The sequence below is a fragment of the Chanos chanos genome, chromosome 13 (assembly GCF_902362185.1).
Source record: "Chanos chanos chromosome 13, fChaCha1.1, whole genome shotgun sequence".
Lineage (NCBI taxonomy): Eukaryota > Metazoa > Chordata > Actinopteri > Gonorynchiformes > Chanidae > Chanos > Chanos chanos.
This window is the reverse complement of record NC_044507.1, coordinates 8,796,053-8,821,471: the sequence shown is the minus strand read 5'-3', so window position 1 is coordinate 8,821,471 and position 25,419 is coordinate 8,796,053. Positions and strand designations below refer to the sequence as shown.

Genomic DNA, 25,419 nt, shown 5'->3' with positions numbered 1-25,419 from the left:
ATTTAAAAGAATAGTGACAAAAAAAAAAAAAAAACCCTACGATATGCACTGTCTTGTATGTGCTTTGAATTTGCTGTTTTATCTCCCACTGAGAGGGAAAGTGTTTCTCTCTCTCTCTCTCTCTCTCTTGCTCTCTTAAAATGATTTTTTCGTTTTGTGAAAAACACAGAGTGGGCCCCTAAGGTGGCTACATATTTGCTGGGTGAGTAAGGAATGTGGTTGCATGCCTTAGACATGAGCCATAACTCTGCTCTGGCTCCACTAGAGAGAGACAGAGAGAGAAAGAGAAAGAGAGAGAGAGAGAGAGAGCATAGCCTGTGCTCGCGGCAAATGAGCTCATTCACTCACAGGGTACAGAGAGAGGGAGGGGGCAGGGGAAGAGTCACTCAGCGAGCGAGGGAGGGAGGGAGGGAGAGAGAGAGAGAGAGAGGAAAAGATAGAGAGAGAGTGAATGGGGCTGTACAACAATAGCAAGCTCCACTTTCAGTTGTAGGCACACAGCGCTTGAGGACGGACCTGTGTCGTTACCGTGGATAAAGCAGAGACCCGATTCGTCCTTACCGTGCTTACAGCAGCTGTGTTTGACGCACGGCTCCTTTTTTTAACCTATACTTTTACTCCTGAGGAACTTTTCCTTTTTTTTTTTATTCCTTTATAAGTGGACTACTGTTTTAAAAGTGAGAGAGAGAAAAAAAAGAAACGAAAAGAGAAAGAAAAGCAAAAAAGAAAAGAAAAGAAACGCAGCAGTGTGAAGCAAAAGGACAGTGTGAAGAGCGGCAGATGCCCCTGGACGTAGTCCTAGTTCCTCCCGAGGACTGTATCTGGCCGGCGGAGGTGAAGCGAGGCGGCATGAGGCTGAAAATCAGGGTTCGGAGGATGAAGGAGGGCAGAGACCTGCGAGGTGTGTATGCGTTTATCGCATCTGCATTTGAATTCCGTGGAAAGGAACATGCCAGCGGTTGGTTGGTGGTCATGTTTATTTAACACCTCCGGACATAGATGATTGCATGGTTTTTTACCTCTATTATTTATGCTCTGTTATTGATTATTTCAGCTATAACTGAAGTACATTCCTCTTCATTTATGCACTCATTTGAAGTCTTGTTTTAGATGTAATTTCTTTAAGAGGAGAGATATTTCGCTGTCTTTCTGTTCTCTTTTGAGGGGAAAATTGGGTTGAGTGCTGAAGGTATTAGTGAGGTGACTGAGCTTTGGTACAGAGACCCATCCAGAGACAGGGGACTGTCTGGTAGATCCGCTGAGTAGGTTCAACATAAAACCCTGCAACTAAGTCTCAGTGTGTGTGTGTGTGTATGTGTGTGTATGTATGTGTGTCTGTGTGCATATGTGAGTCATTATAACATACCTCAGTCAGAGAGACACTAATTATAGAATCTTGCAACTCTTGCAGCTCAATAGACTTGCACTCACTTTTATTCAGAATTTTGCTGAATTTCAAAGGTGGTCTTTTGCTCAAATAATAGAAAAACGCAATGGCAATGAGATATCCGTTCATGACTTGTTAGCCAGAAAGTGGTTTTAACCCTTTGCATGTCCAGTAGCACATTCTCTCAAATCCTAGCATGCAATTGTAAAAGACCTGAAGTGTTCATTAAAAAAAAAAAAAATCCCAGCCATTTTAGTGCCGCTCACTGTGTAAAGGCTGAATATGTGTGGTAATGATGTAATGCAGAGGGACATTCAGATGCTAATTGATGGGTGGATGGGTGGGTGGATGGGTGGATGGGTGAACGTAGGGGACAGATGGAGAAGCCTCTCCATGTCGTCATGTCTTTCTGCATCTGGAGGCCGGGAGTCGGGAGTAGAGGAGTGTGCAGAGACCTCATTCAGTCACATCAATGCCTCTGGACACAGGCCAGTGAATGGAAGGTCTGTTTAAGGCTGTCTATAGAGACCAGCTGAAGAGAGAGTGAGAAATAAAAAACGGCACACAGGGAAGGTGTCTAGGATAGGGGTCAGGAGCTTGGGGCCAAGTAGCTTTATATCAAAGACTGGTTAGTGTACAACTTGTCCCCTCTATTTATTTTTTTCTGTATTTTCTTTCATAACAGAAGAATGTGGCTAAGTGTGTGTGCAGTGTATCCAACTGAACAAGGCCTTTGTGTTTTACAGCTCTGACTTGTGACATATTTGGATAAAAAAGTTTTTTTTTTTAATGAATAAGGCTTTTCATGGTTTTTACATATTCCTCTCCTGTGATTGTTCATGTCGACGCGTTTGCTGAGCTTAGAATAATTTGTGTATAATTAGAAGCCCGGCTTTGTTTCATCTGAGGCCGAGTCAGAGTCATGTTACTGTGTAACAGAGGCTGTTAGCCCTACGCTGTCTTTCATTCAGTTTGAGCCAGCTACAAAATGAAGTGCCACAGTAAGAGCGCAGCCGCTCTGGAGTAAGGAGCCGAATGGAGCAGGGCACCGAATGGGCAGGCTTACATAAGCTTTCAGTGTTAGTGGCACACTGCCCTCCAGTCCAGCTCAATTCTGTCAGTGGCTGTCTTCCCTGTGCACTGACTCTCACCAAAATTCATCATGCACCACTCACTGACCCCATTACACAATTACAGAGAACAAAGGTCAACAATGACATCAGAGTAGAACTCTGACAAAGTGTGTGTGTTTGTGTGTGTTTGTGTGTGTGTGTGTGTGTGTGTGTGTGTGTGTGTGTGTGTGTGTGTGTGTGTGTGTGTGTGTGTGTGGGTGGGTTTGTTTGTGTATGTGTGTGTTTGGGTTTGTGTGTATGTCTGTGTATGTGCACGCGGACATGTTTCTGTGTTGTGAATAAAATAGTGGTTGACTCACTCGGGAGTCGTTGAGGACTGCTTGGGTTTTTCCAGAATGACTGCATTCTGTTGTGGACAAACATGACAAAGGACACATCATGTCATATGTATGTCTGCAGGGTCAGGTGAGCAGTGACTAAAAGTGACATAAACTTAACCTCCTGGGGGTCTCACAGAACAAAAGTACCCTTCTAGGAGCCACTCTACAGTATAAGAGAGGAGGTTTTGATTCAATATCAATGCAGTGCTCTGCACCTTTGAACAGAGAAATATCATCAACACAGTTTATTACATTTATTACATTATACAACTGGGCGTATGATTTTGTGGTCCTGGTTAACTTTCTTGGGTTATTGTTGAATAATATTAAACCAATTTACCAGAAAGGGAAGCCCCGGACTTCCTCGTTATCTAAACTTTTGTGATGAAGTTTTACAGTGATTTGGTGGAATTTGTCTGAGAATTTCCCCCCTTTTTTGAGCTCAACACCCTTTATTTTTGATGGCTTTTTTTCCTGTTTATGTTGTGTTGTCCAGGAACGCATTCCTATCGAAATTTGAAGGGTGTCTTTCTATATAAAGCTTTCCGATTGAATACTCCAAGCATGAGAACATGACGAATGGTGATGGTCAGGAAGAAAACCTTCAAAGATCAAGACTGAAAGAGATCCTTCCTGCTTCCTTTTCCTGTTCTTCATGGTGTTCTCAGTGTCCTACCCTTTTGCACTCTTTAGAGAGGTTCTCATATGCCATTAGTGAGAGGTTGAGAAGGTGTAGGGTTTCTGAACTGCCCAGGTTAACACTAATGGTCTGATATTACCTCACTGAAGGACAGCAGGGAAGCTGTGATACCAGTCCAATGAGGCAAAGTCCACAGTCTCCTGAGGATAGCTGACAATGTTGACATAGCGACGGGCCCTCCCTGGCAATGATGTCATTGGACTCTGATGGTGAATTTGGTTCCAGACGGTGCGAGAGGCGTTGGGGTGGGGGGGTGGTGGGTGGGGGGTCTGGGGGGAGGTGGGGAGGGGTCTGTGGGGGAAGAAGGCGGAGGGTCAGGGTTTGGGGGGGCGGGGGGTCGTGGAAAATTTGGCCAGTGTTCATTCATCCTCTAACAGCCTTTTGAAGGCAAATAGAGAAGCAAAGGCCCGTTCTGCCTGAAGTGACACGCTCACCCTCCCTGTCTATGTGAGCGCTGAGAGGTGATGTCATCTCCCTGGCTGTTGCCATTAATAGCTGGAAACAGACAGCTTGTCACTCAAGTCTTAAAGGGCCAGTAACTGCAAACAGTAAAGCTGCTTGATCAGTTCCCCACGGCAGCTGAAGAACAGGTGTTCTACTTTGTCTGTTAACTGTTATTGCATGTGGTTACACCACTTTTAAATGATGAATTATGGTGAGACAAAGTGATGTTAGATGTTGTCACTCGCTGACTAACTCCTTAATTATACCACTTATCAGCACGCTGCTTTATTTGCATTGACTCATTCTTTATTCTTTCTTTCCTCCTCTCTCTCTCTCTCTCTCTCTCTCTTTCTCTCTCTCTCTCTCTCTCTCTCTGTATTGTGCTCTGTCCTGTGTATTGGTGCCCTGTCTCCTGGCAATTTGAGCACAGTGATGTCATAGCTCTGTCCGACTGCTATGCTGGTGCTCAGGGTTATCTCGTCCCAGATTCTCATGGAGCTCATCTGAGATTAAGGTTTTAACCCATCTGCTGGGGCTCACGCTTTCCTTGAAGCACTGCACAGTTCACCAGACACTTTCTTTTTTACTTCCTCTCCTCATTCCAATTACCCAACTACACAAATAAACGTGCGCAGGGTACGCTCATTACGGCTAATGAAAGTGCCCGTGCTTGTGTGTAAGTATCTGTTATCACACGCGTGTGCTTGTGCATGTGTGCTTGTGCGTGTGCGTGTGTGTGTGTGTGCTTGTGCGTGTGTGTGTGTGTGTGTGTGCGTGTGTGTGTGTGTGGTTGTCAGGGGTGATATTGCAGGATTTGAATCAGGGGCCTCTGTGCTTGGGCTGCACCTGTGGTCTTTCTCATTCTCTGGGCCTGACGCAATGGTGCAGCAGAGGATATTAGGTCATGCAGGAAAAGGAGCTGGGAGAGACAAATGCCAAAACTGGAACCACCCGCCTCTTAAAGGGGTCATACTCATTTATATTAGCCACTCTCATACTCATAGCCAGTGACCTAGATCCAACACATAATGACCCAACAGAAATTTTGACTAACAGAGCTTATGCACTTTTCCATCCATCCGTGAAGTAGGTGTTTCTCTTTTACGGTTACTGGCGCACAATCGCCACGCTCCAGATGCATAACGCTGGCAGAGTTCTCTGTCTTTAGTCCGGTTATATAATTTCACTTTTCAAACTGGTTTTCTTTGACCTTTAAACGAATCTTTGACGGAATCCTTTTGTCGTTCTTTCGTTCCGTGATCGCTTAAAAAGCTCTTGAGAACTTGCTGTCATAATTATACCTGTCAGTAGATGTGGTGCAGACACACCTGTTGTAATACCCTATTGTTTTTCGCCACCAGCGCAGTCCAGACATTCCGGATAGTCTTGCAGCTCTCTAACAGATTTGCATGAGGTAATCATTAAGTCCGTGTTTGATCTGACTATGACTGATAAGGTGTCTTTCTCTTCTGGTTTTTTGCGTAGGAGGCTTTGCAGCATTCTCCTCCTGTTTCCCTGGTTTGTGTGAGGGCAAGCCCGTTGCCACATTACCCATGAGTCTGTCTCAGCCCTGTTTGCCAGTGGCCAACGTGGGGCCCACACGCATCCTGCCCCATCTCTATCTGGGCTCCCAGAAAGACGTGCTCAACAAGGTGAGGGGGGGGGGGGGGGGGGGCTTTTGGGGTAATATGCACCCATTTGAAAGCTGGGTGGAATGTGGATTGTACAGCAAGGATTGAAATGATTCAAACCTACATCTTTGTAATTGTTCATCCAGTTGATCTACAGCTAGAAATGCAATAGATCAAAATATCCCGTGAATGATATAGTACATGACAAAACTTAATTACTCAATGATAAATGACTGAGTGTAATTCTGTAATATACACTGCTGTTTTATAACACACCTTATATTAACTCTGCCTGTACTATGAAGGGGACAGTACTGAAAACAGTTCTTATATACTAATATACAAAGGACAGTAGGACTGAAAAGTTTTTGTTTTTTTTTTGCTTTTTCATGGCTCAGGATCTCATGGCTCAGAATGGCATTACATATGTGTTGAATGCCAGCAATACATGCCCCAAGCCAGAATTCATCTCTGAGAACCACTTCATGCGCATTCCTGTCAATGACAACTACTGTGAGAAACTTCTGCCTTGGCTGGACAAAACCAATGAGTTCATCGGTAAGGATCGACATGTGGGAGAGTGGCTATAGTTTATATGACAAACATGTTCTAGCATGAAAAGTGAGTGTATTGCCTCAGGCAAGCATAAGCAAGCCTAGGATTGTTCTCTAGAAAGGTATCTGAGCATAAGCAAGCCTAGGATTGTTCTCTAGAAAGGTATCTGAGATAAGACTACTTTTCTTCCTTTTCTTTTCTTTTCTTTTTTTTTTTTTTTTTTTTGCCTAAACCTGGTCTTCCATTGTGTATTTGCTCACGTTTTTGTTTCTTCTTCCCTTTTCAGATAAAGCCAAGGTTTCCAACTGCCGAGTCATTGTCCATTGTTTAGCTGGCATCTCCAGGTCAGCCACCATTGCCATAGCTTACATCATGAAGACAATGGGTTTGTCATCGGATGACGCATACAGGTATGTTTGCTTGGATGCTTGCGAGGTTAAATTGCATGTTTTAAAAGCCCTTCTTTTCTTCTTGTAATTTTAGATGTTTTTCCTTAGTCCTGAAAAATGACTAGCATAGAAACGTGTGGACAATAGCTAACTGTCATTGTCTCAAAACATTTTGTTGCGTTTGTGTGTGTGTGACCATGTCAGGTTACATTAGGACAGTCTTGATTCAAGTGCTTATGAATTCATATGCTTCGTTCCTTGTTCGCTAGGTTTGTGAAGGACCGAAGGCCTTCGATATCACCCAACTTTAACTTTCTCGGACAGCTGCTGGAGTTTGAGAAGGGTTTGCGGCTCCTGAAAGCCTTGTCTTCGGGGCAGGAGAAGATGGGAGCTGAGCAGTCTCAGGAGTTACCGGAGTCCAAAGGAGAAACCACCAAGCCAGAGAAGGGGCATCAAGATGCACAAACAGAGGGTGTTGAATCAGAGAAAAAGCTGGTGTCACCCACAACACTCCAGCAGGGTTTCAACGGCCTGAATCTATCGGCTGAGCGTATCCTAGACACCAACCGTCTCAAACGCTCTTTCTCTCTCGACATCAAGTCCGTGTACACCCCTAGCAACTGTCCTCGTGTCACGCCCGTCCACTCCGAGGACGTCCCCAAACTTTGTAAGCTGGACAGTCCCAATTCGGCCAACGGCGTCTGCCAGTTCTCGCCGGTTTCCGACAGCCCCGGGTCGGCGGAGTCGCCCGGGTCGATCTCAGAGGGACGACCACGGTCCAGAAGAAAAGGGAAGAACAACAGCAGTGCGGGCAGCTCGCCGGTCCATTCGCTCAACCTGAGTTTTGGCCAACCCCTTCCCGTGCACAAAAGCCCCAGTTTGGACGACAGCTTGAAGCCATCTCTGCTGCTTAGCCTGCCCACGATGGGCACAGGGCCAATGTGGACCAAACATCGGGACACCGTGCAGGCCACTACCCCCGTCACACCCACCGGTGACGCTCCGTGGTTCTACAGCTCAGAGTCGCTGAACGGAAGCGGGGGTGCGGTCCATTTCGGCGGCGGTTCGGCTTACGTGGCCCTGGGCTGCAGCGGGTTGCCTAATGGGTGCGAAACGGTGCGTCTGCGGGAGAAATCCGCCGAACCCCGGGACTCGCGAGGCAGCTGGCACGAGGATTCATCTGCCAGCGCCTCGGACAAACAGTTCAAGCGGCGCAGCTGTCAGATGGAGTTCGAGGAGGGCATCTCCGAGACGCACTCCCGCGAAGAGCTGGGCAAAATCGGCAAACAGTCCAGTTTTTCAGGCAGTATGGAAATCATAGAGGTTTCCTGACATGCAGATGCACAAAAAAGAACTGTCATGCAGAGGCATAAGACTATGAGTGAGAACAGCACCTGGGGTAAATTATGATGCATAGCATTCGTTTTTTAAGTTCATGAGTTTTGCTGAAAAAAAAAAAAAAAGACTGTTTCTCAGACGTTGGGATTTTTTTTTTTTTTTTTTTTGGGGTGCTTCTCACCGGTCGAGCTGGACACAGCCGGACTTTGTTTCGTCTTTTAGCGTTGAAGCCTTCGTTATCCCCAGAGGACTGAGGCTAAACCTGCTGTAACGTGTGCAAGCAACCCCAGTTGGAGAATCCAAACTCTTCCCTCTGAGCACTGCTTGCCAGAGAAACTAACGTTGTTTCCCCCCCCCACTCATAAAGCTTTACCAGCCTCACAGTGTATTGAGAATCAAGCATGGTTCGGGTCTATTCTCGTCACACTTATTTCTGGTATTACATTACTAAGTACTGGGTATGGTGCCACCCCAAAGCACAAGGGAGTGCCACAGACTTAACGCCATAGCACTGGCTTTTTGAGAAGACATATAAATGAAGGCGTCTTTGTGTACCCGCGTTCGTCCATCCTGCTTCTGTGTTCGAGCCGCAATGGAATCCTGGAGGAGGTGGTGGGCACTCTATGAAGGAAAGGAATTGTGGCCATTTTTGCATAATATTCTGACACTCTTTTGTTCTCAGTGTTAGTACTTCACCTAGGCCAGATTTCAGGGTTGACCTTCCCACTGGCAGTGAGGCAACGACAAAAAGCCCTCTCTGCTGAACTGTTGCCCGATCTCAGTGCACTGAGCATGCTCAATGACTATTGTTTCCTGACAAGACAGATTCTATACTATACACAGCGATTTCAATGGACTTCAAATGTTGTGTTTTTGTTTGTTTGTTTGTTTTCCTTTCGGTTATAGTTTTAAATTAATTTATCCATTCATTCTGGTAATGAGAAATAATATAATGATTGTGGAAGTTTTTTTGTGTTGATCTCAGTTTTGCTTTATGGTATTTATAAACTCTCACAAACAGATACACAACTACAAGCAATATCTGCTATTCTTCTTTCGGTTTGCCTCCTCTACAAGGGAGAGTGATTTTACGGATTTTCTTTTGACGTATAAATGCACTTTCTGTTGCTCTGAAAACGCTTTTGAAAGGGTACCACGATATTTTGTAAAACCACGTTTAACTATCCATGTCCTGCCGTATGTGTCACCAAATGGGGTATTTGGTGTGGCTTATTTGTCTATCCAGCCAAGGCATTGGCTTGAAATAATTCAGACTGTAATCCAGCATGAATAAACTTCTAGAAGGATCCTTAGAATATCCCAACATCATATGATGGGCTTAAATGTAACTCAGCTCTTCTTATTCTCCTCCTTCTTCTCCTTCTTCTTCTTCTTATTCTCCTTCTTCTTCTTTTCCTTTTTCTTTTAGAATTTGAACATTTTGTCTGAAAGCACATGAGTTAAAAGGGGTCAAAATGACAGTGAGTCTTAGGGGTTGAATGCGTCCCCCTTAGCTCTGCATATTTATGAATTTATTTATTGTGAGCTTGGGCCTGCTTTCTGGAGGCTGTACATGAATGAGCGTGAATGACAGATGTACTGTCTTACATCCATCAACCTCCGGATCAATAACAATCTCCAAAAAAAAAAAACAAAACAATTTAAAAACGACAAAAAAAGAAATTACCCTGAAAGCATTAACGCGCATCAGTGCTGGTCTTACGAATGCAAAATCACACACACCAAGTGTGTTGAGAATCCAGCTATTTCTCTGTCAGGCCATATCACTTGGTGGTCAACCGCTGTCTGTTGGCTGTAGTGTTGACCATTCCAAGCGTTAAAAGGCTTGCTGTGTGTTTGGCACAGCACAACGTGGTCACCGAACACTGAGAGCTGCAGAGGCTGCCGCTGACTGTGGCAGAACTAAATGACTGGGGTAGAGACTCCTACCTTTTGTCGCTCTCAGGGGAAACTTCAGCGAGTCAAACCCAACACAGACCTCTCTGGGTGTATTAGCACAGTGCATGTCCACTCTCTCTCTCTCTCTCTCTCTCTCTCTCTCTCTCTCTCTCCCTCTCCCTCCCTCTCCTCTCTCTCTCTTTGTATGTGTGTGTATGTGTGCGCGTGTTTCTTTTATGTTCCAAAGGTTTAAAAAGAAAAAAAAAAAAAAGAGACTCCATATGAAAGGTGCAAATGTGAATGGTGTTACCATCTTGATGCAAGATGGTTATTTATTTATGTATGTAAATTTCAGTTAGCTTTTTCTGTATGGCAAACCTTTGACTTTGTCTTTGTGCTGCTGTAAATTCAGACCTGGATTTCTGTGTTTCAGTTTTTTTTTCCCCCCTTTGTGTGAGGCATTACCTGTCTTTCCATTTCTTTCCCTTGACTATATTTTTCAATATAATGTTATAATTATTTAAAACATGTAATGAAAAGATGCAGGCTGTCCTTATTGCTGAAATTGTTTTAATTGTTTATTATTATTATTATTATTATTATTATTATTATTATTATTGTTATATGTTGTGTAAATAGCAACGTATATACAAATATAATTGATTTAGGGAAATTTTTAAAAGAAAATCCTGATACCTTAGGCTGCTTGACGCAAAATACCTCAGGTTCTATTGAAGGCTTTTTCCTCCCCTTGTACCTGTTTTGTGAAGATGAAATGAAAATACAAAACCTTACAAAAAATTAGCATGTCTGAGTTTGAATCTTTTCAGAGGTGTCGTATCACATCACTCATATTAAAATGCCAGATTTGCTATACATTGCTATGCACATTTTCAGCATAAACACATCAAACGGCTGAACTGTAAATTATATTGTGTAGGGGGGGAAAAAACCCTCTCTTTTATAATTACATTTTCTGTACATTTTAGCGCTTTACGCTGTCTGGTGACGTTTTTGATAATGAAATCTGCCACATTTTGTACCACATGAGAATCAGTGGAATTATGCCTCATGCCAAAAAGAAAACTCAAAGAAGTGTTTTTTTTATCACTTGGTCGCTTAATTATTAGACTTAAAACACATATGTCTCAAATGGGCATAGAAATGGCTGTACTGATAAATCCAGATTATGAGAGCGTTTTTTTTGTTGTTGTTTCTCGGGTAACCATGGCACCGTAGCGCATACAATATGTGACGAAGTGTTAGCTTTGGTCATAATGCGAGTCAAAGGTAATTCTATGAAACAAAAGTAAAAAGGGTCTTTATGTAGCAGTGATGACAGGTGCCGTGGGTGGGACAGTTTTTCAGGATCTCCCGCCAGGTGCGTGGGCCTGAGAGACGGCCAGGTGCGGCATTGGCTAATCTGTAAAAGTGCGCACCTAAGACGGGAAAGCCTTACGTAAAGCAACGCGCAAAAAAAAAAAAAAACACCCATAAAGCCGAGGTATTAAAATAGCACTTCTTTCTTTTGTCCTCTTCTCCTAGACGACGTCTTCTCTCTCTCTCTCACTCTCTCTCTCTCTCTTTCTCTTGTTTTTCTGTGAATACTTTCCTGCTGTGGTGTTCTTGACTATTGTTTAGTGAGCAGAGAGCCTCCTTCTTTGTCTAAAAAGATGTCAAAAGAGACGGAACAGAGAGCTGGCGTTGGGGATGGCGGTTATACAAGTGACTATACAACACAGTGCAGAGTCAGCTCTGAGGAAACACCCCACCCCTTTGCCGTGTCCTAGCGCTGGGCTTCCAGGTCAAGGTGAAACCAGTCAGTGATAAACAGATCCTGTTTGTGCTCTAAGTCCCGTGGCGAAAACAGAAGAGAGACTCCCATCTGTGCGCAGTAGAATTTCTCCCTTGTTTTCTGCCACCCCTCTCTATTTCTTCAATTTAATTTCCTCTTCTCTTTGTACTATAAATGTGAGTGAATCTCACCACCTCCTTTGTCTCAATAATCCTTCTGCTCCAAATCTGTCAGGCTTCACGGGTGACATATTGAGCGGTTAGGTGTGGGTGCGGTGTTAGTTCAATGAGGTAATGTGTTTATATAGTGTGTTGTGCAGTGATACCGATGACTTGTCCGTATGTAAATGTCCAATGACTGAAGAGCAGCTGACTCTGACCGCATGATGACATGCTGCCTTTTTAGACTCAACAGAGATCCTTCTGTTTAACCCCAGTCTACCACAAAAGCACAAAAATCTCAACTGGAGACATGAGTGCATTGAATTCTTGATGAGGTTATTCATGTGGTAATCATGCTGTAATTCTTTCTGAGTTTTCTTTTGGGTAACAATAAAAGATTTTAATCAAGCAGATATTTAACACCGCTTACGTCACCTCTCCTGTGTTTTTTTGTTGATAGAATTGTATATTTAGACTGTATATGGAGCAGAGCATGAACTCAGTGCTAGTTCAGAAACACTACCTTTGACACTCTCCTAAATTCCAAGTATCTACTAGAAAAATACATGATAAATATAGCATGTTAAGGGATAGTTACTGAACAGAAAGTGGTAAGAACTAGTATTCTACATTCTATTTAAATACTTCAATATAGAATGTGGTGTATTATTCTATTTAAATACTTCTTTGTATCCATGTTTTGTATCCAATGTTTTAGAGCTGCAGATGTCCAAGTTCAGTGCTTGCTGACAGTGTGGGAAACTCCTTTCACCATTACACATTAAGGCATTGTTAGGCTTCCATGGAAAGCCCGCAATTTCAGTTATTGGCAATGCACTCAATATTTCACAGTACAGTGCCTTGGAAGCGTAGGAGTCCTTTACAGTCTCTTATCAGGAAATTACTGTCATCCTGATGGGTAACGTTAGCCCTTGGGCCTTATATACGTACTGTATTTGCGTGTGGGGAAAATACTGTGAAAGGAAATGTAATATCCAAAAAAACTACTTTCTCAGGAACTCAACGGGAACTTTGCAGGAATTTTTACTTCCTCTGCTTTTTAGGCAATAAATGTGGACATTTACTGTGTAAGTCATTATATGTTATTTGTAGGTAGTATGTAAAAGGTATTAGTGACTTTTGAATATGTAGAATGTTTAAGAGTAACCAGGTGTATGTCGACTTCCTTTTAGAAACAAAATAAAAAAAGACTGAGGTATTCAAATAACTATAGTTTACATAAGATTTTGCTAAAAGTGGAGATCCATCATATGTATAAGTCAGCAGTGATACAGTGATTTCTGTAGTGTGTATTTTGAGCCACTCAAAAATTTTTGTTTAATGAAGAAAAAGACGTTCCAAGAGATTGTTGTGTAGTTGCATTCCCCCCAAAAAGAGACAAAACACTTTTCTTTAGAGAGGCTGCATAAGTAAAAATAAATGGGTCAAATAAATGGGTTAAATTGAATTAATTTAGAGTTTACGGGGAAACATCTCTATAACTCTGTTGCATAAAATGAAATCTTTAAGAGCCTTTTCAGTCAACATTATCAGATTTGCTGTTCCAACAACTGGCACATGAAGATATCTGACCTCTGTGAAGAACAAGTCTTATTTTCTAACCAATCATGCTTGCACGAAAGACACTGGACAGCAAAAAGGTTTTTTGGCTCTAACAATTGCAGGATAAACTTATACCTTTTGAAACTGAACTGAAGCTAAATTTGAGCATCATTCAGAATTGCATCAAATATGCTATCCTTTCAAACCAATACAAAATACTTGTGCACCTATAAGGATTTAAAAATAATGACTTGAGTTGCATATGACAGCTGGGGGTCGAAACGTTTTGTGAACGACCGGAGAGATAGAATTATAGAAAAGTTTGGTGGCTGTCAGAGCAGAGGTCCATGACTTCATAACACCAACAACTGGGAGTTACTGTCATGTGAAATACAACCTGGAAGGGATAGTTTTTGGCTAACTGACCGTAACACCCATAATGCACTAATAAGGGTTAGCTAAGTTGTAGTTCAGGTGGTAGCCTCAATTACTCTAGGAACTCTATGTAAATGTAACACTGACACAGGAGGTCAGAAAAAGCAAAAGTCGGTCCCCTTGCTGTGAGTTTAACGATGGATGAGTTTTTATAACTCATGGGAAAAGCTTTGAACAGATTAGCTCATTCAAAATTTTGCCAAATAGTTGTGCTACAGGGTGAAAGAGAACACAAACAAAAAAAATATTTGTACTTGAGGTGCAAATTTAAACACGGGTCTTTTGCAGTAATCTAAGTAATCAGTAAGTAATCAGTCATCTTTGCAGACTTAATAAGAGAAAATTTGTAAGTGTGGTTTTGTATCTGTGTGCATGAGAGAGATAGAGAGAGCAGGAGCACATATGCACACAGAACTTTGGAGGAGCTGATTACTCCCAGACGGGGCCATGTTGTGTGCCAGATTGGTGTCTGCTCCCAGAGCTTAAATATGGAAACTTTTGATATTGTTACATCATAGAAATGTCCCACACTTTCCACTCTCTAGAGTAAGTGACTTCACCAAAGACTTCTTGCCCCATTACCTCTGTCCTTGAATTACCCCTTCACATATGAGGAGATCCTGAACGTTTTCCTCATTAGGGATTGAGAGAGAGAGAAAAAAAATACAAGGACTCATTGTAGTACGTACTGTAACTTGAAACTGTTCTGTTGTATGCTTCCAGCATCTTATACTACTAGAATGTACTATTCCTCCATTATATGCACACCCAAATTTAAGATTTATGAACGTGGATGTGAAATCATTGCTTAATATTTCCACATAGCTGATCTACTCTGCATATACCCTGTTAATTTGTTACTGATTTTTGGTTTTGTCTGTCGACTCAGAGCTGAACAAATGCGTGTGCATTTATGCCAAAATGTGTTATGTAAGACATGTACACATTGTGACATGTCTGATATTACTCATTCTAAGGCAATGTTGCTGTAATTACTTTCATTGCATGGAAGTGTAATCTGGTAATAGTGATATGTCTGACTTTTGGAATCGAGGCTTAAAGTCAATCAAATTTAAATTCTAGTGGTTCAATAAGCATAATTTAAGTGGTTGAACGCCTCTGTCAGTGATGTCCAAATACTTCAGTAATTACTGCAACACAAAATGAATTGAGCATTATAATGATGAGATCATTTCATAACCAAAATTTGTCAGCCATTTAATCCCTAAACAGAGCTGGCTTACTTTTCAAACTGGCAGTGCCATGAATTCATGCTTGGAAATATATGGAACTTTGTTGGAGCAAAGGCAATGCTGCCACCTACTGGTAACATTTGTGATAGGAAAATGACTGACTAATGATCATAATGCATCTGCATCACACTGAATTAGTTGTCCATGAATAATTGCTTGCTTGAAAACCCTGAAAAATTCAGAATCTGAGGGTTTTCCATATATTTAGCTTCTGTTCTGTTCTGTTCTGTTCTGTTCTGTTCTGTTCTGTTCTGTTCTGTTCTCTTCTCTTCTCTTCTCTTCTCTTCTCTTCTCTTCTCTTCTCTCAGCACTGAGTGAAAAACTATACAAATCCATAAACTCTTAAATGTGGATGCTATACTGTAGGTTGCTGATAATATTGCCTCTTCTAGCACTGAAGTAATTGCTCAGACACAGGCTGGAGTCAGGAGTATCTCTTTAGCTTGTTTGGAATGAGTCTGTATTGATTAGAGCATCAGTTTCACTGAGGGGATGGCTTTCAGGAAATGACCTTGTATGTATCGGACTCTCGGTACACTGTGTAGCAGTCCCTCGATCCTACATTGGACCAGTCGTTCATTTTCACTTTCAGACAGGTTGTCCTTTCCAAGTGCAAACGAACAAACATTATGACATTGCACAACATGATTTTCATACACAACTGTCACCTATAATTTAAATGTTCTCATCAGACATTTAAAGGCTCAAAATTGTAATTAAGTCTAGGCTGAGGATTTTATTAAAGTCGATGATACTACTTAATTTGGAAAAGAGAGACAGTGATATAATAATACAGATATAAATCTTAATGCATTGAGAAAAGTGTAGGTGATAGGTTTTCAGCATCCCTTTATCATAGGCAGCTTACATCCACTACATAAAAACATTTTCACCCTCTACAATACTTATGTTGCGGGTTATGTCACAACTTTTCGCATGCGAAACTGTCCTGTGCATTTCTGTTTTGGGGCATGGTCTCATATTTCATGGATGTAAACATTTATTTACCACTGTCTAGGCATATACAAATCTTTTAGGTGTCCTTATCATAACTCCACCCATTTTTTATGGCGATTGGTTCCCTTTGAGATAGAGGCCCTGGAGAGGTCCAATCCTGAAGGGCTTCTCCTGCCTATTAACGGAACATCTATTCTTGACATTTTCTCCAAGGCCTGGAAGGACTGGTATTTATAGAATATCAGGAACCAAAGATGGGAGGATGACATGTCTCAGTAAAATCCCATTAGATTTTCCTGATGTGAAGCCTTGCCATGCGCAAAATAATGAGCAACAGTGAGACAGTGGTTAGTCTTACAGTGTCATACAGTGCATTGTCTTACCATGCCAGTTGCGTATATCGATTACAGATGTAACAATAATTTTAAAAATAATTTGTCAGCAAAACTCCAGGTTTACACTGAATTACAATATTTACATTTAACAAAAAATACTGTTTTGAAGGCTGTACTTACAGTTTTTGATTACCACTGCATTCCGTTATGTAAGGTACCGTAGAATTACAAATATAGAACGTTTTCTGTTCTACCTACGCTCAACTACATATCCCAGACATCTCTGTGTGGGACGGAACACAGCCACGGAAACGAAGGTGGGTGTCTGTTCTATGTTTACTTCCGGATTCTCTGCAGGAAGCACGGCAGAATTATCGCTGCAGCGGTAGAGGCTCAAGAACCAATGCTAGGGTTCATGACAGAGTACGTATCACCGGCATTCAAGGAAACAGTTCATGTAGTTTTACTCTTTGTAGAGAAGGTTCACCTGGCTGCCGGATAGCCATTACACAGCGATTCTAAGGGTTAATATTCTTGCTAAATCGAAACCGTTGTCCTATTCATCAACGTCTTCAACCTCAAAGTCAATGTAGCCTTCCTCTCAACCGCCTTTAGAGCGGCATCACCGGATCCACCGTGTGACACTTCTCATTCTAGTGAGCTGAGTCTTCGACAAGTTTTTGTTTCAGATAGTGAAGAGTGGCTTTTCCGCTAAAACGGTATTTGGCACAAGACAGGGTCCAGTTTGGGGTGCCCAGCTAAAGTAGCCAGAGGGGTTGCCTCCAGCGCGCGTGGATACTGTTCCCAGCCATAAAACATGGATTGGCTGATGGGGTGAGTTAAATATTCTTTATTGATTGCACACAAAACATGTTTCTCACATAGTTTTGGGTTGTCCATTGGAAGGAGCAGCTGTGTCAACTTCAACTAATTGAAACTAAGGCAACTTAGTGGAAGATGCGTGTTGAGAGCACACTGAACAAATGGGCTGCGCTCTTCTTTATGTCAAATTACTTATTTAACACGCTGTTCCAATATATCGTCGTTCTTTGTAAATACAGTCGCAAGAATCCATTTTTATTAGAACCATTTACATTTATGGCGTTAGTTTAACTTGATATTCGCATGTGTTGCTGCGTTGCCAGCAGGATTAGGGTTAACAAACTGTTAATTTTATACATAAACTACGTTGGGAGTCCGGAGGCATGTTCCTTTTCGCTCTCTTTTAGTAAGTGTCGTAAACTAGAGCAGGTAATCTGTTAGGATGAATTCACACCGTAAGTTTATAACGGTTTCAAAAACGTGGGCTGTGTCATGATCATCATTGCACTTTGTGGTGCGCATGCAGCACGTAATGGCAGTTAGCTACTTTCAGCGAGCTGACAACCGCGAACCTTTGATGCTGACCTGTCAATTTATTTTGGCTGTTCCTCTTCCGCCTTTTGAGTAGGCGAAGTACAGGAGCCTAGGCAACATATGTGTTCTTTCAGTAATATTACCGTTTTTAAAGAAATAATGACTGAAGTGCGAAGAACATGAATTGTCGTGCACTTGTGGTGTTTTTATTTCACACCTATTTAATGAGAGGAGTACGTTATTATAGCATTATTATGAAAATATTCATAGTATTATTTAATGTACATTAACAAGTATTGTTATGGATAGTCTAATGTGGGTTTATAACAGTATTTAATTGATGCTAAAACAATTAGGCTTTATTGAGTGTGGATTAAAGGCTGTCACGGAATTCAGAAATGTGGTAAAATTGTACACCACCGCTAAAAGTGAAGTTGCTACTATCTGACAATCAAGTAAGATTAAAAACGGTATATTTAAATATATAAAATATGGAATAACGTGGTGGCATATTGTTCTCTTATTCTCATTCTCTTTCTCTTTGTGTAGAGTCAGATTGTGGTAGCTTTCAAAGCCACAAAAAAGTCGACACTCCTTTTCACACGGGCCGCTTTGCAACTTTTAGAACTTTCAGTTTAAGGTCTGAAATGTAATATCCTAAAATGGCCTCACCATTCTTAGGCACAGTGTTTGTTAATGGTGTGTCCTACTGAATCATTTGAATGAGGAGTAATTGATGAGATACAGCTCAAATTGATAACAAGACTAACTGAGTAACTTAATAACATGGGTTAAAAAAAAAACAAAAAAAAAACTGAAACTGTGTGTGCAGGTACACTCACACTACTTCTCCTCCCAAAACCAGTGCTCTCCTACCCTCCAAATAAGATTAAATAAGCATTAGTAAAGTGTGATTTTGTTCAGTATACACAGTGACAGTATTTAATGACAATGACATTTATGTGTCTGTCTGTGTCAGAGTTTGAACAGGAAGAAAGCGAAGCTACACCTTGTAAGTTTCTGAAAGCCCCAAAAAAGTAAAACCCTACAGGAAGTGGAAATAAGTATTGATATCCGTGTGTGTAATTGTGTGTTTTTTGTATGTGTGTGTCTGTCTATGTATGAGTATATATATACATTATTGGTGCCTGTGATGGACAGAATGGTAGAAAATGCCAGAGTTCATTATGCACTTTAGCTTCACAAGGCACCGGGTAAACTAGTTTCACCAACGACGCTGCTCCATCACCATGTATTAGAGTAAGTATTGAATTTTTCTCAGCATGTGCCTCCTTCTTCGCCTACCAAAACCCACGGGCTCTCAGTGTGGCCAAGGAGTTCTATTTTCATCTCATCAGACCAGAGAACCCTTTTCCACTCTTAGCACCAGAGGTGTTTTCAAACTCCAGGTGCTTCCATTTGTAAATGGCTGTTAATAAAGACTTTTTCTCTGGAAACCCTTGGAAACAGCGCTGCGCTGTGAAAGTGGTGACGATTTGGAGACTTGGTGGCTCCAAGATGGAAATAAGTTCTGGAATAATCCAGCTGTACCTTTGCCTTGCGCTGTAGCAAACTACATTTGCATCCTTCTCTAAGCAAGTTAACTCATGGTCCGGTTTTTGTTATACTTCTTCTTTATTGCTGTAACACTGGTGACTGGTGTAGTCACCGTTTTAATGATTTTTATGTGTATGACCTGATTGCTGAAGGTCAACAACCGTTTTGTCTATTTTCATTTGTTTGTTTTTCCTCATGGTGGGGGATGACAAATGGGTTCTGCATGCATGTTAGCTCAGTTCTGCGCATCGGTCCGTAGGATGAAGAGGAAAGTTTGGATATAGTTCTTAAAACTTAGATAACAGGTAAAATAAAATGTTCTGGCTGATTCAGTCCTTTAAAAGAACCTTCAGGTGTGTCAAAAAAACAGACTCCTCTGTTTTTCAGGAAAAAACAGATCTGCTGAAATTTGGTTTTGCCTAAACAGGGCTATTCTCTCATTCCCGAGAGTAAACTTTATGCAGACTTTGCACACTTGCAAAGATGAAAACCAGTTAAAAGCAGAAGGACTGTATTGTTAAAGTTATCAATGAGAAATGAATGAATGAATGAATGAATGCGAGTATATGTATTTTTCTTCAACTCAAACTGAAAGTGAGGATTCACTGAATGTGTTAATTTCCTGATTAGTCAATAGTGACTCTGAATCTTAGAAAAGGGTCGATTATGAAGTTGTTTAGATTCATATGTAAGGCTACAGGTCACATGCTGAAGCTGAAACTGCACTTAAGGCGTGAGAACTTCCCCAGACAAGAGCAACTCAGTAAAATGAGCTTAACCATTTGGGACGCAGTGTATTGTCATAGAGTCAATCTGTGGGTCTGATATTTACTCTGAACACAGCCTTTGAGTGTAACCTTGTGTATACAGCCATGCACGGTTTACTTAAAAAGTCGTTAAAATGAAATGGGGTTGAGTAAATAACTTAATATCCCTTTTTTTGCCCCTTTTTTCTGACTGCAGAGTGCTTTTTTATCCTCTCTGCACAGGGTACTGTGTAGGAGCTAGCAGTGTCCTGGATCCACCGTTTGTGCCTTGTCATTGTTCAGTAGCCTATATCCGCAGGGATACCTTGAAAGTATATGATTGATGGATTTGAGTTTTACCTTGTTTGCATGTGGTTGTGTATGTATCCTTACAGGAACCTCTTTAGAATAAAAAGTAGAGTAAACTTGGCAAAGATGTATGCACTGGTTAAGCGTTTTTCCTCATGTATGGCCAACTCTTACATTACTGCCTGTGCATGTGTGTATAGTGTATTTTGCGCCTCATTATGAGCACAGTGTCGGATTCTCTTCAGGTCAGAAAGAATCCTAAGTTTCTTCTAGCGTGAGTCGATTCCTTTAAGTCTGATCATTTATGGCGCAAGATGGAAGTTGTGTGAGTGGATGTTTGCTCCCTGCCGTCAGGCTGTACTTTGGAAGTCTCTTGAGTTTTTCTGAGGCACTGTAGCCTTTTTTCCTCCAGTGACATGACTGGCCATATGACATTTGCTCAAGCTGCTTGCCAGACTGTCAGCACATTTTTGCTTTTTTTTCCCGCGGAATGAACACCACCTTCCTCTGATTCACGAAACCAATTACACGTTTATACGTTTGCATGCTCAACCTGAGTTGTGCTCAACAGTCAAGTAAAAAAAAACATCAGCTGAGATGTCGTGGAGTGTGAATTGCATTACTTGTGGCATGGTTAGTCATGCCTTGAATAGGGCGAGTTTAGCACGGCCGTCGGAGGAAGATTGGACGTCCTGTTAGCCTTGGTCACTGTCCAGCATTCTTACAAGTTTGTGCCATCGTGCAACTGACCGAACTGGTTGACAGACACGATACATGCACATTCCTCACTGGTTATGTAACCAGCCTCTGTTGTTTGGTGCTGGTGGCATGTATTGTTCACAGTGGCTATGTTAGGTATGAATAACAGTGATTTTTTTTTTTGTTGAAGAATGGTAAGATTAGCATTTAAACTTTATGATAACACCAACAAAAACAGTTCTATAGAGTTAAGGAACTGCGATTTATCGGTTAGGCTGTAGACTACTGGTAATAACCAAGGCTATTACTAAACTTTCTACTTGGAGGCAACAGAAAAGAGTTTAATCATATATTTGACTGTTTGGCCTTCATAATAAACCCATTTTGTGATGCGTCTTGTCGGAGTGACAATCTTTCGAAACCTATCTTGGAATCACAAAGTGTGAGGGTGCAGAGGCAGAAGAGTGGGAAAGAGAGCCTGGTCCCTCCAGACACTAAATAAAAGACATTAAGCAGAAAAGCAGATTGTCGGGATAAAAATAATGTTATTCCATAGAAATGGAAGGGAAGGAAATGGTCTTGACTGGGGTGGGGGTGGGGGGGGTGACACACAATTGTTTTCAAAGCTGTAACGTAAGGCCCATGTGTGAACCTGTACAATGGACTACACATTCAGTTACAAACCAGGTCTGCATTCTGTGTCAACTGAGCATTTTTCTTACTTCAGAAATTGGCCCTACAGAACATAGAATAGCATTGATTGACTTTTGACAAACGGCAGAGCTTTAGCATAGGCTTTTACTGAAAGGCAGTTTCACTCATTGGTTTTTGATTCTTTTGAATTACCTCAGGGCAGCGTAGGCTGGGTGATGCAACGCCGGTCCGCCAGTTGTGATGTGGTATCCGCCTGCAACTGTGGTGAACGAGTGGAAGCCAATCTTCCACTGCGTGAGCTGTCTGCACTGACCCCTCCTTTTAATTCTACGATAAAGATAATCCACTCAGGTCTTAGTCTGCTATGCAGGCTGCCTTTTTATTTTCCACTGGAGGTCATTAAACCAACATGGACCTCTCCTTGACCTTTTTTCTTTTCTTTTCTTTTTTTTTTCTTAACCGTGTCGGTCTGTGAGTTTTGATTTGGATTGCACAGTTTGGGTCGTAAGTTGTTTTTGGGTCGTGACGTTTGCCCCTGGCCTTGGGATTTGTACTCTTTCAGCCTGTTGGACTTGGCATAGGTAAACTATGCTTTCGCCATGTTTGCTCTGTCAAAACATGCCGAGCCAATCAGCTGACAACTGGCTATGCCACTGGTTTCAGAAACGAATCAAAGTGCTCGGAAGACATCGGTTTTGCTGGGTTATTTCCCTTGTTTTAATTATTTATGACTTTATTGAACGATTGATAGATTTCCAGATGCGTGCACCGTGTTATTTTGTGTGAACCGTCAGCTCCATGTTACAACGGGCGCAGCCGTCATGTTCCCACTTGCTTGCTCTATCACGCCCACGCAGAACTAGCTAATTTGCCACTGTACCTGTACGACTTCACGTTCTAGAGACTTCTGTCTTTTGGGGTTTTGGATAGGTCCCATAGTTACCTAAGTGTTTGGCTTTAAGAGTTTGTTTTATTGAGAGTAGTTTGCCTGTCAGAAGGGGATGAATGATCTTTTAAACCATCAGTAAGTACAGGTTAAAGTTTGCGACTGCTCCTGTAGTCCTTTTTTGGCCGTGGTATAGGTCTTGTGTAAGCTTTGTCGGGAAGACAGCGGAGGCATGTTGTCTTTGTCAGTTTTAGAGCTGTCACTGTTTTAACTCAAACTCTGACATCTCTGGAAGTCTCCCGCACCGATGCTGCCAGGGGACAAGTGCTTCTTGGGATGTGATGTGCCTAACTCTAATGTCTGATATTCAATTTAGTGATGGTTTCTTTGGGAGATTTAAAAAAAAAAAGAAGAAAAAGAAAAAAAAAACCCACAACAACAACAGAGCAACAACAGCAACTGCTTAAAAAAGAAATTCCTCCAATATTTGCAATGAAAATTTCATGCAGACATATGGTTATAAGACATATGCAGATATGTAATTTAAAAAAATCACATGCAAAACTATTTGCACAAATTGTTTTCATATGTTCATTTATACTTCACTCATATAACCACAACAGAGTTAAAGACACAAGAAAAGAATAGGCTGCAAGTTGTTGACACATGCAGAAGTAGGCTTCTGGTATGCATGACAGTATCAAATACTACATTAGACCTGAAGGTTTGTTCTTACTGACCTAATTCACTTCCAGCAAAACATATTGAATCTGGATTTTTCCAGTTTTCTCCCCTCTCACCACTCCTTGTTGAACAAAACTTGTCCTCTTTTCAGGACCCTTCATTGAAAAACATTATGCGTGCGTGAAGAGGACGAAGAAAAACGACAGTGTCTGAACAAGCCCTGGGACAGTTTATGGGATGAGGTTGATTTTTTGGTCAGATGAAAGGGATTCTGAGAACGGACTGGGAGTCAGTAGAGACCCAGTTCTCACTGGATTCAGCAGGCTTCATAAATCAGGCTAATTGACTCTGCTCAAACACCCCTTCTTTTAAACTTCTCCTCACATGTCTTTTTATGTCCTAAAACAGCTGCCGGTTTGTAACAGTGAAGAGAACAAAAACCGGGATGGTCTGTTAACACGAAGAAATGTACTTTCACAATCTTGACCTGAGCTCAGTGTGGTAAACTGAATCCAGACTCAGTCCTCTAAAAAAAAAAGAAGACGAAAAAAAGCCCTTTGGAGTTATGGAACATTAGCTTTAGTTGAGCTCCTGGTAAAGATGATGTTTTAATTGGATTGTGGTATGTTCTGTCAGTCAGCCCAAAAGCCTCCACGTTTTGGTCTGAACCCACAGGAGAGCAGAGCACTGCGGTGTGTAGTCCAGTAGAAACAGATTTTGGTCTCAGGCCTCTTTAAAACACCCTGACAAATATGGTCCTCTGTTTCCTCTCCTTGTCCTCTCTCTAATGCTCTTGTGCAATCCTGCCTTTTTCATCAAATCCCATTGATTGAATTGATTCCTTGAATTTCCCATTGATTCCTCTTTATCTGATTTTTTTTTTACTATATGAGAGAAATAAATTCTTATTCTGGAATATAGTATTCTTGACCAATACTGTGACCTCTCATAAAGTCACTGTGGCATTGTTATCTGTAACACTTAACCCACTAATGCTGAAACATGTTCTGTTCCAGTGCTTGTTTGCCCTACTCATATTTAAGCTATGCTTTGTAATGAACAAACACAATTGGCAGCAGTTTTTCAAACTGGTTAGAGATTGAAACCTGTGAAATGTATTTAGCGCTGTTGTTGTTTTCTCGCACAGGTCTTATGATATAGGGCTGCCTATTACATAACAGGATTTGGAGAGGAACAGGCTTAGCTTTTGGGTTAACGACACCAGACTAACTGTTACCAGTGGAGCACAGAGTGGCTCTCAGGCTCTTTCAGACATTTCATTTCCTAATATGTAACGTCTGTCTTAATTAAGTTCATTTCGTTGAATTAAGTTTTAATTTACTCTGAGAACAGAATGTTAGGCAGCACATGCATCCACTTTCATTTTTGTCTGGCGTAGCACCCATCGTTAATGAACTTTACTCCTTTGTCAACTCGAGGAGACATTTACCCATTCTGCTCTTCGTAATGGGAGACTGGTTTCTCCTTTTCTGACTCGGACACTAACAGTTGTGTGTGATGATGCTCAGAGGGTTGTCTTTCTGGGTGTAACTCAATTAGGTCTAAACTGGGTACAGTACGTTTTCACCGCCCCACATTCAGACTGTTGTGTAGTTCCTTAGGTGCTCCGTTCCTCCAAACACGCCTTGTCAGGGGATGAAAAACCCGCTTTATTTCTCTCCGGAGGACACTACAGTTCTCGGAACCAACCCCAAATCAACCCACAGGATTCTCAGTAATAAACAGAGTGCAGAAAGTCCACCGCAGCGGATAATTAACCGACAGCGCAAATACAAAATAAATATCACATAACAAGAAAATGCCCGTAGATAAAACAGAGCTGACAGCAAAGTTCCTCCTAAAAGGGGACTCACACTTCTATTTGAAGCCCTGCTAGCGTGCGTCACTTCTCTGTTCTGGCTTGGATGATGTCTCTAAAGGTCAAGCAGCATATGTAAGGTTACATGTCTTCTGCCTGTGGTCTCACTTGGTTCCAGTAGAAGACTCCCTCCCTTTTTATCTAAACCCATCTTCCTCGTTCATGTGCACTACAGCTTTTAAGCCTTTAAACTTGTTCAATTACGTCCAAACATGGTCAACACGAGAGCACTTTTAGATTAAGGGTAAGGCTAATTAAACTCAGCATACTGAGCCCTCTCTCTCTCTCTCTCTGCGTCTCCAGCGTTTCCTGCCGTCAGCAGTCTTTGAGTGGGGTGAGATGTAGAGTACATGT

At 41.7% G+C, this 25,419-nt stretch overlaps 2 protein-coding genes across 3 annotated transcripts in view; both read left to right on the top strand.

Moving 5' to 3' along the window:
• The window catches only part of dusp8a (dual specificity phosphatase 8a), a 31,816-nt gene extending 23,807 nt beyond the window's left edge, over window positions 1-8,009 (top strand). Inside the window, exons 1-5 of one of the 2 annotated variants that reach the window (XM_030790762.1) lie at window positions 740-901; window positions 5,470-5,636; window positions 6,014-6,173; window positions 6,457-6,580; window positions 6,829-8,009. In XM_030790762.1, the coding sequence (XP_030646622.1) occupies window positions 781-901; window positions 5,470-5,636; window positions 6,014-6,173; window positions 6,457-6,580; window positions 6,829-7,891 (1,635 nt within the window). In that variant the 5' untranslated portion in view covers window positions 740-780 and the 3' untranslated portion in view covers window positions 7,892-8,009. Of the gene's footprint in view, window positions 1-739; window positions 902-5,469; window positions 5,637-6,013; window positions 6,174-6,456; window positions 6,581-6,828 lie in introns of those variants that run through there. The other variant, XM_030790761.1, reaches the window with a different exon arrangement.
• An 8,693-nt stretch (window positions 8,010-16,702) lies between these two features.
• Window positions 16,703-25,419, top strand: part of mob2a (MOB kinase activator 2a) — a 37,138-nt gene continuing 28,421 nt past the window's right edge. Inside the window, exon 1 of the mRNA XM_030789990.1 lies at window positions 16,703-17,129. Within this exon, the coding sequence (XP_030645850.1) occupies window positions 17,113-17,129 (17 nt within the window). The 5' untranslated portion in view covers window positions 16,703-17,112. The remainder of the gene's footprint in view (window positions 17,130-25,419) is intronic.